This window comes from Oryzias latipes, chromosome 8 (genome assembly GCF_002234675.1).
Source record: "Oryzias latipes chromosome 8, ASM223467v1".
Classification (NCBI taxonomy): domain Eukaryota; kingdom Metazoa; phylum Chordata; class Actinopteri; order Beloniformes; family Adrianichthyidae; genus Oryzias; species Oryzias latipes.
The window spans coordinates 19,909,231-19,922,266 of NC_019866.2; the positions used below are offsets into that span (position 1 = coordinate 19,909,231).

The 13,036-nt window shown below is 35.9% G+C and overlaps 1 protein-coding gene across 5 annotated transcripts in view; it reads left to right on the forward strand.

Annotated features, from left to right (window-relative positions):
* The first annotated feature begins 2,248 nt into the window (after positions 1-2,248).
* mei1 (meiotic double-stranded break formation protein 1) overlaps positions 2,249-13,036 on the forward strand; it is a 69,885-nt gene continuing 59,097 nt past the window's right edge. For 4 of the 5 annotated variants that reach the window (XM_023957960.1, XM_023957964.1, XM_023957962.1 and 1 more), the window contains exons 1-5: positions 2,294-2,762; positions 2,907-3,030; positions 3,665-3,715; positions 4,354-4,427; positions 5,465-5,570. In XM_023957960.1, the coding sequence (XP_023813728.1) occupies positions 2,583-2,762; positions 2,907-3,030; positions 3,665-3,715; positions 4,354-4,427; positions 5,465-5,570 (535 nt within the window). In that variant the 5' untranslated portion in view covers positions 2,294-2,582. Of the gene's footprint in view, positions 2,763-2,906; positions 3,031-3,664; positions 3,716-4,353; positions 4,428-5,464; positions 5,571-13,036 lie in introns of all 5 variants that reach the window. The other variant, XM_023957961.1, reaches the window with a different exon arrangement.

Below are 13,036 nucleotides of genomic sequence, written 5' to 3' on the forward strand. Positions count from 1 at the left end.
TGAGTTGGTAAACAATAGAAATGTATCAGGAATTGGGCTGTCGAAGTCTTTAATGACTCGTAAAAATAGGATGTTTAAGGTCACGTGACTGCTGTACGTACTAGTTTAGATGACCTCACACACATGAATAACATGTGATTTTGCACAAACAGTGTGGAAACTATGGATTTAGATGATTACTGCAGGAAGGTGATTTGCTCAACAATTAGACGGAACAAACGCGGAAGAAAACGTGGGTGTTATACGTGGGGGGTCAGTGGGGGACAGAGGAAGTGACTAAAAAAAGTGAAACTAAAAGCCCACCACAGTATGCACCAAGTTTCCATTTTAAGTTTGACGCTGAAACTTATCACTGCATCTCACCTACTGTCCAGACATGCATGGAAAAAAACAGCCAATTTCTCACTTTCTTGAATCCGCCTTCTCTATATTTTCCTTATATCTCCACAAAGTCCCAATAAGCCACATTCAACCTGGAATTTGCTTGCAAGCCTACAATAAATTTAACATATATTAGTCACCAACAAACAATGAGTGATGAGTTCACTGCAGGAGCTCACACCGTCTCACTTACCTTGTTATGCAGAAACACACACCTGGGAGGGAGAGCTCTGCCGGTGTTCTGATGCAGTCTATGGAGATACAGACATACAGAGAGAATAAATTGATGTTTGTCAAAGATGATAGTCGCCCCCACATCACCATCGCAGTCCTGCTTCAACCCCACAGGTGTTGTCGTCATGGTGATCACCTGATAGTGGCCTTCACAACTTACTGACACTTCAAAGAAGACCCATACATCCCATTACTAGACAGAGCGTGTAAAGCACTGTCATTCAATTGGTAAAAATCTGAAGGTCAAAGTATTTTAAAGATACTTGAAAGTACAGTTTTCCTAAAAATTCAAGATGAATGACCAGTAGGTTGTGTTTACAAGACAAAACTGAAGCATTTTGGCACATAATGCATTTCTGTGTGGTAACTGAACAATTTCAGATGCATAGTATCATTGCTGTAATGTATGCAGCAGAATTGCACCAAATCCTGTACCTTAGTTTAATTACTTTGCACCCAAATTGACAATATTAACAAGAATAAAACTTAATAGATTAAGTTTTAACTTATTTTTTTAAGATTGTTTTTCAAAAAGATCATATATGTTGTTGTTAATGGTTTAAAATACAAGTAATTTTCTCATGGAAACAAACACTTCAAGAACAAGGTTTTAGTGCACTCATTTAAATTTTAATTGTTTTAAATATATGGTAAATACTTATCTCTAGCTGTGAACTTAATGGCGTTCTTTTTAGAAACAATACTCTTGTCTTGAATTCCACAAGATGGACAGAAAAGTGGACAACCACTGAGCATAAACTGGGTGAAAAGATAAAAGAGGTTAAAAAATTATAATTAAAAACAACAACATAGAAATTACATACTAGGGACAATCTGGACAAAATGCTTGACTAGACATTAAACTCTATTTACAAATGTCAACCCAAGCATTTCCAGCAAAATGTTCCAACGATCAATACCCCCATAGCGTAGAAGGCACTTTATATTCAGTCACTTTATATCTAGTCATTTGTTAAAGCTGCACCAGCAACTGCAGCATTGACTAGCACTGGAATTATTTGCTTCTTTTTAACTCTATCCTCCATTTCATCCTCAATGTTAGATGGTAAAATATTATCTGCTTTCTACAAAAGCAGATATTTTGTCACAATAATGCTACTGAAATGTAGTTTATAAGTTTTCTCAGTATCCAAAAAATAAAGAAAAAGAAATTAAATTTAATATGGGTGAATGTTTTTTTCTGTGACTTAGTTGTCGAGATAACGGTTTTGTTTTTTAATAGAAAAAACAGTGTTAAGCAAATTATATTTTTTCATCTAAAAGTTGTGCACTTGAAAAGTTATTTTAAAAAAGTTTCTGAAAAGAAAAGAACAAAGGGTAAATTAAGACAACGATTTTTAAAATGTATTTCTTGAATAAAGTGAAGCCCATACTCGGTTTAATTTGAATATATTTTTTTATAACAGTAAATATCTAAAACAAACATACAACATAATTTACAGGTTTGATTACTTTTATCTCAACAATAAACAAAAAATACAATTTCTTTGAACAGTGCTTATGTTTTTAGTGTGTTACTGTTTTTATAATTATGCTTTCTTTTTAAGTATTACTTTTAAAAATTTCTTTCATTTAAAATTTAACTGGGTCGCATTTAATTGGCCATTATACTGTTGCTGAATTGTGTTGTAGTGTCAATAAAGTTTTGAATTTTGACATTCGCGCTAAAAGGACTTCAACTTCCTAGCTCAATTGTGAACGGTAATCGCCTTTTTTAAATGTTTTTTTCTCTCAAGATATTTCCTTTTTTACTACTGTAAATTTTTAAAACTTACCCTCTTAAAGTCAAAGTATGGCCAAATGTTTGGCTGCTGTTATTTTTGTTAACATTACTTAGTTGTGCCATGTATGTGACAGTGATGATGCTAGTTTGCTCACGATCATTCAATTTATCTGCTAGCTACATTTGTTGAGGCAGTTTTTACTAATAAACCAAGCCACATATCATGCATTATTCAGCTTCAGTTGATGAAATGACAACATCACAAGGTGGGGACGTTGTTCTTGAGAACGTCCACTTCCGCCATTGTCCGAAATGGAGTGTTCAGCTCCAGCTTAGTGAGGGAGCTGAGCTGCTGTTCTGTGTTGCCTGTATGGTTGAAATGATGGAAGCTGAAGACATTTCGGTAAGTATAACTCTGTTTTTTCCCCTCAACCTTCAAGGTTATGACCATGAACAGTATTGTTCCTCAGAAAGGATTGATTGATGCTGCTAATGGAAATCTTTTTGTACAATTTTGTCTTTTACGGTTTCTTATTTTGTGATGCAGTCAGTGAGAAAGTCATTTGCGTTGTCGACTGTAAGCGGCATTCTTAAAAGTTCCCCTGGAGCCCTCAGAGAGCTTCTCTTACAAGACCACAGGGTTACTCTACAGCTAATAGCTACACTTTTAGGTAAGAAAATTAAAAGTAAACAAAACATACAAATGGAAAAAATTAGGAATTACTTAACTGAAAGTTTTCATCTTATAAAAAAATGTCTTTCTTGATTGAACTGTATTGTTAAATTGAACAGACTTGTTTAATATTCTGTACAAAGATGAATGTTTAGCAGCTCTGTTCACCAGTAGATATTTGAACATCTTAATGGCATTAATTTGTCTGCATAGCCTCCCTGTAATGGATCACCTCTTTGCAGTTCCATTATTATGCTAGATTATGATTACAGTTTGTTTCTCTGAGCAATGTTGATGGCTTCTTTATATAATGCATACACAGTAAAAAACAGGCATATCAACAAAACCTTGTTGTAATAGAATAGTAAAATAGATGAAGCTCATTGTGCTCTGGTGTTCTTATACCCCACTTTTTATTTTTCCATTCCTTTCTGCTTGTGTTGATGTTACAGATGCAATTGCATTCACAGCAGTGGAACAATCTCCAATTTATCTTTCTTCCTTTTTAACTGGGGGGAGAGGTTGTTCTTTTATTAACTGGAAAACACACTCAAATTTTCATTTGTTTGGGGATATTTACATGTTATGAAGTTTGGAAATTTTTGCTTTAATGATGATTTTCCTTTGCCTAGGGATGCTTCAAACTGTGGAGAACCCTATTACATTGGAGAAGACTGATCAAGGTTGAGTGAAGTCTTTGTGGTTTAGATTCTGTTTGAGTGTTTGTGTGCTCACATTCATATGCAAACACAATCATTTAAGATATTCATGCAGAACTTGTACTTACATATTCAGACTATCCTTGATATTTTGTAAAAACACACTAATAGAGACGTTTTTTTGCAATGAGGGTAACTTGTGACTACCATTTCATTTGACTCTTTATTTATTTAGTAAAGATGTTTTTTAAAAGCCTTTTTTTGTCTTTATTGCCAAGAGTTTATTCAAAACTGTACAAGTGTTTAGTGATATTGCAGATTTTTCTTCATGTAAATATTGATTTTCTACAACTCAGATATCCAAAGCGGATGGTTATAAATGTATAGTTAAACAAATGATTACTTAAAACAACTAAGGCAGTGTCAAAATATGACACAAATATTAACACTTGTGTCAATCTTTCAGTGAAGTAGAAAAAAATACTGATACATATGCATACCTTTATCAACAGAGGAATTATTTTTAGGTACTATTATGTCTTTTAAACACTAAACTGTATATTTTATGCAGAAAAATCCCATTCCTGTAACGTCTATTGGACAGACGCTTACCCTTGTTTATTTCTTTTTTGTGTACTTTTGTCCTATTTGTGTATTTTTAGTGCTGGTCCAGCTGCTTGCAGAGTTCAAGAATGACCTCTCATTTCACTTTGTTTTGGATGAGATTCAAAAACTGGTGAGGCAAATGTAACAGCATATATATTAAGATACACTTGTCCCGCTAATGTGGGCCGGCAGGCACAGGAACAAACTGAGCAATATATCATGAAGGTTTTAACAGTATTTGCTTCCTCAACATCCGATCCTCAAACTGCTCTTTAGTAAAGACATGGCGCTCCTGTCGACCTCCTGCTGTTGTGCCACTCGAGGGGGATGAAAGTCGAGTAGTATCATCATGCAGCAAAGGAAAAATAGTTTAGATGACTTCATTAAACAGTTACAGAAAACATAATTTTACCACAATGTTTGTATTTGTGTTAAATGAATTGAATTAAATGTCCTCTTCTTTACCTAGTTTGTGAATGTGATACTCAGAGATAATCTGATGCTTTTATAATAATATTTACTTGTCATTAACGTAATAGATCTGTGGCCAAAACAGACTATAAACTATTTCCATACATATTTAAAAGGTAAATGTTCTTTGAGGTTGCAGCAATTAAATTTGATAGTTTTTCATTTAGAATTTTGCAAACTAGCTAAAAGTTGTTCACCTTTAAGCTTATCCCTTTAGGGGTCGCCACAGCAAAGATTCAGCTTGTGCTGATTTGCACAGGTGGTTTAGTGGGACACGTGTGTCAGAGTTTTACGCTGGATACCCTTCCTGACACAACCCTGTATTTAACCGGGCTGGGGACCGGCACGGGGAGACGCAGACTGGCCCCCTGTGGGTACATAGTTAGGCAGTAGTGTGAAGGGTCTTGCCTATAAGGGCCCACACTGGAGTAAGCTGAAGTGATCATTTTAAACAATGAAAATTATTTTTTGTCAGACTGTAACTCTCGTTAAAAATGGTAAATTAAAAGCTCTACTACATGGAAAATTTTACTGAATTAAAAAGATATACATTTTATTTTTCTTGAAGTTGCCAGAATAATTTAGTTGTGCTCCATGCTGCATAACAGATGTTTAATAACATGGGTTATGTCTCTGCAGGTTTATGTACACTTCTGTTGCGAAATATTGATTATCATTTGATACGTCCCTGTCCAGGTGAATACCCAGCTCAGTGTGAAGAGGTCTCTGCCTACATTCAGTTTCTTGGGAAACCTGGTGAAAGCAGTTCCTGAAGTGGCCCATAGCCTTGTTACGCAATATGGTAAGAAGGAATCCAGAAAATTTTCTTTTCTGTTCTTTAATTCCTTAAAAAATGTTCTTCTAACAGACTTTTCTAAAAATATTCCTGTAGCCTCTTTTGTTAAAAGACACTTTTCTTAAGATAGTTTTCAAATATTTCAAAGTTCACTTCAGGGTCATTGTAGCTTTGCACCTGGGATAATTCAGGCTGCTTCATGTTTGTAATTATTTAAAATCCTTCAGACTATTCCACTATTAGGGTTACATGTATTTTTTTCTGGTGCGAACCAATATGGAAATAATAAATATCCTTACTTTTCTCGTGGCAACATGAAGTCTATTCTCTTTTTAAATCTACTGGTAAATGACTGCATTTTTTACTTTTCTTTTTTTTTTTGTTGCTGCAAAGCCATCAAAACCTTAACAATATAGATAGTTTATTCAAAACAAATGTAAACCTTTAATTCTAACAATTTCTGTCTAGATCCGAGTCCTTTTTAGTTCTAACCGGCTTATCTAGATATCTGCTCCTTTTTTCACAAGACTTTATCATAAATATGTGTGCTCTTATTACTGGAAAGTTTTGAAAACATTAAACAAATTGAATCGTTATATTTTTCCTCCTAACTATTTGAGTTTAACTCTCCAGCTGTTGTGACCTTTTCCATGTTTTTACCTGCACTAAGCTAACTATACTTAAAATTCTGTTTGCATATCCAGTTTCACACCAGTATTTGCTGAAACATTGAGGCACTTCTTCACCCAAGCATATATAGATCTACAAAAAGTAGTACAAAGGAGGAGAATGATTGAGCTTTCCATCCCCATATCTCCTGATGCAATCAGTGCTTTAAGCGTCTTGGTGACGTCTGTATGCTCACTGAACCATAGCTTCACTCCTAATGAGCTTTGTTGGTCAGCCTGAAGCTCCTGGTTGTTGTGAGGCGTGTGTGTTATGCCTGACTACTTGTCTTTACATTCAAGAGAACCGGCATGTCTGCTGTCAAAAAGAAACCGTTATGCCCTGCCTGAAGCATGTCCACACATTTGTGTTCATGGGGTTTACAAGCTCCTTTCAGGAGACCCATGCAGGTTTTTTTTTTCTCTGTGACAAGATGTGGGCTGCAATTATTGACGGTGTGTATCTGTCTGTGGCCTGTCACTCAACGATCTCTGTGGGCCTGTTTGGACTAACGACAAACAGCAGGGCAACGACAACACAAACTCAACTCCCAACAGATCGGACTCTTTCTTAGACTCGGGGCTTGTCATCTCGGCAAAATAATGAACCCCTGACTTTTTTTTATTCTTCTTACATCTTTGCTGCCTTTTCTGTTTTTGTTTGATTTGTTGGCGTTTCAGACTTTCAGTTTGGATCTGTAGAGTGGTTGTGGGCAAATTGCAGGGGCACTAAAAAGGAAGCTTTAGAAAAAAAGGAGAGGAAATTAGTAGAAAAACAAACAAGGGAGATGAGAGCAGGAAATAGCACATTAGGCCTGAAGTCCATTTATATACATGTCTATTTTTCCCCTCGAAATTTGAAGAAAGCTGCAAACATTTGAGGCCATTGGACTAAAAATGAAAATAATTTTTTACTATGTTATTTTAAAGAGATGCGTGGATTACTTGGCCAGGAAGCGGGAATCAACCGTTACCATCACTGACCAGCTAAACAGCGCCTGGCACTTTTGATGTTTCCTTCTGCTTCCTTGCCTTTTGTAAATTCTTTGTTGGCAGTTTAAATAAAGCTGGACGTCATACAAACCAACCCAGACTACACCTTAACTAACATTCAAACAGGCGTACTGAAATATAAACATCAGATGTCAGAACTTACAGAAAGTGTTCCTATATTAAGCAGCTTTTCCTAGTGGCAAATTTTGGGACTTTTTCAGCCTTAAAAACTGTTGATACACTTATTAATCACAAATAGTCACATGAGCTGCTGTGCAACTGCTCCTGTCCTCTGTGCAATAACAGTAGAGACCATAACGTTTAGAGGGGGACCAGTCTTACCCTTTTTGTGCAGCAGAGCTTTGCCGCTGCAGCCGAAGCAAAAGACATTTACTTCTCTTTGTCCACTTTTTATGCCTAGACTGAAGTTAGATTGAATTGCACATCGATGTTGCTGCTGCCTGGTCCTAATTTGAACAGCGTGGAAACATAAAGATGCACAACTTTATTATGTTAATTATCTGAGAAATGTACAAAAGAAATCAGGAAGTTATCTGAGTGTTTTTAAGTTGTTAAATAAAAGACTATTGCAGAAAAATGGACAGGGAAATCAAAAATCAAAGCAAAAAAACCTTTACCTTGAAAATCTAAAGTAAAAAAAAAAAAAATGGTTTTAATATAATGATCTTAAAAAGAGCGTGTTGGTTTTTGTGCTGCTGTCATTTTTAATATGTAGAAAATATGAAGCTGTAAAAAAGGTTTACCAGCAGGTCAAACAATAAGAAAATGTAGAAGTATTCAGAAAAGCCCAAGTACTTTTTGTTGTGTTGTTTTAAACTGAAACAGGACTTTAAAAACAAATTATAATAGTATTGTTGATTTTCCTAATTCAGTTGAACCACGTTTGTCTGACTAACTGTTGTATTTTTCATTCACTTTTTTTCTTCCCTGATTTTCTTCCCTGTTCTTCGTACAGTTTTGGGATTAATAAATAACAAAAACAGCACAAAAAATCAGTTTGTCTGTTTTTAAATTAAGAGTAGGTACGTAGTTTTAGTTTGAAGTAAACATGTGCTTTGCTGAACATAAAAAAAAATAAAAAGAATATATTGCAGACATGAAAATATGTCTGTGCTGAATACACCTAATTAATACAGATTATTTAACACACACCGCCTTAATTCTTTTAAAAAAATCAAAAATAATCTACTGCAGGAGGCCTCTTTTTTCCGATCAAATATTGTATTTGTTTAATATTTATTTTAATCTCCATAAATGTGATAATACTGCTTTTTTTGTTGGTGAGGTCATTTCAAGTGTTCCGGTTTGATCATTTAAAGAGGAGAATATAACAAAACATGAAGTACCTCTGAATATACAGCAATGCTCCCTAGAAGGGAATCACTACCTTGTTCATTTTTAACCTATGGCAGAGCAGCAGCAGCATTGGATGACATGATATTGTAGAGTTGAACTAGTTGAAGTGGCCACTAAATGCTCTTTATACATTCACACTGGACAGTGGGAGTTAATATAAACAGAGCTAGTGAGAGATGTTTGGTTAAATGCAGTTATGTGGACAGCAGGAAAGGACAGAAAGCAGACCCCAGGGGGAATGGAGTGGAAAACACTTTGTGTCTCAGTGTTCTGGCAAACACAGAAATAAACTTTGTTAAGAAAAGCAAAGAGAAAAAACAAAGCTTTCTATTTTCTCTGTTTCTGTTTGTACAGCCAGTGTTTGTGTACTTTGGGAAATGCGGTGCTTAAACAAAATTCGCATTTCTTTTGTTCGTCTTTGAGAACTTAGCCTCTCATTCTCTTCTCCTTCATTCACTCTCGCCTTTCTTGATGTCTGGCTCTCATCTTCGCCACCTTAAATTCTCTGGTTTAAATCAAACATGTCTGGAGGCCTTCTGTGCCTCACATGGGGTTTGATGTGCCTCACAGAGCAGCCTCTGCTCTCCTTCTCTGTCATCTCTGCTTTTTTTCTGCCAAACGAAGGCCGTTATTCTGACAACTTCTTTTTTTGTGCTGCCGTGTTGTTTATCTCTTCTTAACTTCTTACTTTACATTTACCAATGGCACATTTACATTTATATTCTCAACTGTTTTGTACTGAATGTTTTTTCCCCTGTTTTTCCATATTAATTTATTAGCATATAATACAATCTTATTAGAATTCTAATATGAGTATAAAAGCTTTTGTGAAGGACATTTGTATTAATAAAAAACAGTGGTATTTTAAATTGTGTCTAGGCAACTATTACTGTCACAGCTCTTTTATCACAAAGGCTTATGTTAAATCTCACCTTTGTTTAAAAGATTACATAATCCATATTTAAGTTGGAAGCTTTTGCCAACATTTATGAGTATAAAACATTACACGTTAAAAAAGAAAACGGTTTCTGGATGGATTTTCCTCCTTGCTTGATTAGAAAATCATTTCTGATCCTTTTTTCTCATTATTACGTATTCTAAGTTGAACATTTTCAGTATAGTTTCCAGTCAGAAGGGGCTTTCCGGACAAGTTCACCTCAAGGTCACATTTTACCGTTCTCGCCAAATGCTTCATCTCAAGCCTCAGTTAGCAGGTCAAACGCTATCGTTTATGACAGTGCTAACAAAAAGAGAACGCCGCCTCTTTGTAAGAACAACATGGCATCGGTGCTGCTGGAACAATGTTCTTTGGATAGACTTGGCCATTGTACAGATACTTGGTCACAATGTGCAACACAAACACTACATAGTTGCTCTCCAGCATGGTGGTGGAGGGGTTCTTTAGCCGCTGCGTGACCCGGGGACTTAGTGGTGATCGAGACTACTGTGAATGTATCTGTTTTTCAAAATGTATGAACCTTAAAGACCCACTCCAAAGAAAATTGTGTTTTTGGTAGGCCTGCACAATAAATCGCAAATTTATCGTTTTTGCGTTATCAAGCTGTGCAGTATTCATATCACAAAATATGGCGAAAATTGCAATTAATGGTTACCTTAAATGTGCTAAAACAATCTTATGGCAGCTTGAATGATTTAATGAATCGTATAAAATCCTTTGTTGACCAATCGGATGGAGCCCTTTTAGGTTAGATGCTCGCCTCCCATGTAGACGAGGGTCATTTTGGGTATAATTTAAGTTATGTTGACTCTTATTTAAATTAAAGTGTAGCATTGAAATGGAAATTATGTTTTTGGTTGTTTTGCCGTTTGTTCATGTATCACAAGTTATATCGTCATCGCATATTGATCACTAATATCGCAAATTGCGAGTTTTCCTCAAGTCATGCTGCTTTAGGTGTTGGTGTTCATAACATGTTCTTGTAGCATTTTTCTGACGATGAAGGACATTTATTATATATATGTAGAAAATTAAGCTTAAAATATCATTTCTGAGTATTTATTTATGTAAATTATTCTGAATCAGGAGCAGACGAAAAAATGCCATTTGAAAAAGTATTAAAAATATGTCGGGCGGGCCACAAGCTCCCTGCTCCGAGTTCTCAGCAATAGGAAAGGAAAAGGGGGGCGGGGTTGCTCTATGCAAATGCCAAAGTCCAAGGTGAATGTCTAATGAACCACTGCCGAAACTATTGCAGAAACTATGTCCTAGAAAAAGACAAAGGTTTTTTTATTTTGGCAAAAAATGACATATTATTAATAAAAAGACCACTGGGAACGCTTTTACAAAAGATCAAAAGATGATCACAGTGTGACTTTAAGTAAACTACTCAAACCTGAAGAACAAAACCACTTTTATTATGAAGTCCAATGTTTATCTTTTCCATTTTGATATTTAAAAGGGTGATTCCATTTTGGTTTGGTGCTTGCTGATTAAAATACGTTATAAACAGCTATAGGATGGCCACATTCATATTGCATATAATGCTTGGATTTGTACAGCCATACAGTTGGAGGCGAATGAATCCTCTCTTACTGTGTTTTGTCTTTTTCCATGGGTGGTTCCTGTGTTCTCTCTTTGTTTTCTTTCTCCTGAAATGAAGTCATTCTTCTTCTGGTGGACATCCCTCTTGGAAGAGTTGTTTATTTCTGCAGTTCTCTGAGAAAAGTACCACATTTTGCTCTTTGTTTTTTATTTATTGTTTTTATTCTTTTTTTCTTTTTATTTGGGTAGTGAAAACATATTCAATCATGAAAAATAGAACATCAAGATGTTCACAAACCCTTCTTTTCTTTTTAACATCACAACATAAACAGGCAGCAGGTTAAAATAAATAAAAAGGGGGCTTCCTTTATCACCAGTGGCAAAAAAGTCTAGTACAGGTTTTTCACTTTTAACCAGAACAGAGTTTAATCCAGGGAGAGATCAGTCTTATCCAGAACTGGTTGCCAGATTTTTTGGAACTCCTCAATATTGTCATGAAGGGAATGCGGTAGTCTTTCCAGAGGAAGAATCTTCTAAACCTCTCTGTATCAGTCCTCTATGGTCAGAGTGTCCTTGGAAATCCAGAATATCAGAACGTTTTTTTTCTTGCTTCAAACAGAAGAATTTTAATTCGCTTGGCATTGTGTTTGTACCTAGCGCCATCCACTTTAGTGCCAAGAACACAGAAAGGTTAAGAGTTCTACACTGTATCCCAGCAGTATTGTCACTTCATTTTATGTTTCAGTCCAGTATTCTTGTATCCCACTACATTTCCACAGCACGTGTGCGTATTTACCTATTTCACTGTTACACTTGCAGCAGTAGGGAGAGTCTAAGCCCAGTTTGGTCCTCAGCAATGGTGTAAAAGGGAGTCTGTGTGATATTTTAAATTGTGTTTCTCTATGTGAGTTTGAAGTTAGGAGTTTTAGCGTGTTCTCTATCAGATGGCTCCACTCATCGTCACTTATTTCTTTTCGTAAGTCAGTCTGCCACGGCCTTTTTGAGGTAATCTGTGGAATGGGTAATGTTTGAAGAGAAGTTTCTATAAATGTGGGAGATGAATCTTGTAGCTTGGGCGAGTGTGTTGTTCTGGGTATGTAATGTCTGATCTGCAAGTACCGAAAAAAGTGGGATGGGGCAGAGGATATCTATTCTTTAAGGCTTCGAAGGATTCCATTGCATTCCCATTATAGAGTTTGCCAAGTTGGTCCAAGCCTTTCTCATGCCAGAGTTTGAAGGCAATGTCGTGACATGATGGGATCAAATCTGGGTTCTTATACAGTACAGACCAAAGGTTTGGACACACCTTCTCATTCAAATGAATGGGAAGGTGTGTCCAAACTTTTGGTCTGTACTGTATTTAGGGGTTAATGTAGAAAAGGGTTTTTTTAGTTGAAAGAAAAGTAACATTTTGTACCATGTATTCAAAGTGTGTTAGTGTTTTATTTTTAAGATTCTCAACTATTCCTTAGCCACTTATATTTTAGTATTTTTATCCAGTTAAATAAAATATTGAGTCATTTAATCTTTATTCCAATTTTGCTGTCCAGTTGTGCCTCAACCCTATTCACTAAAGTTAAAACCCAACCCTATATTTTCTGTGTCGGCATCCTAGTGCATCTTTACTGCCAAGTCAATAAAATCAGAGCATTTTTGGAGTTAAAAGCAAACACAGAAGCCGTATTTGGACAGAAAACAACAGCAGTGGTGTGAAACTCAGCAGGGATAAATTTTGAGTTTCAACTCATCATTTGGTGTCCATGTTAAATAAAAATGTGGAAGGTGTGATGAAGGATGCAGCTGCTTGCATTGTCAGCACTATCACTAATCTCTTAGCAGAAAGCCTCACATTGGCAGCAGCAGTAGCAGTAAAGCAGGGGCTTGTGGGTTAACTGCCTAAAAGCACACCCACCTTTTTACACAGCAATGAAAGT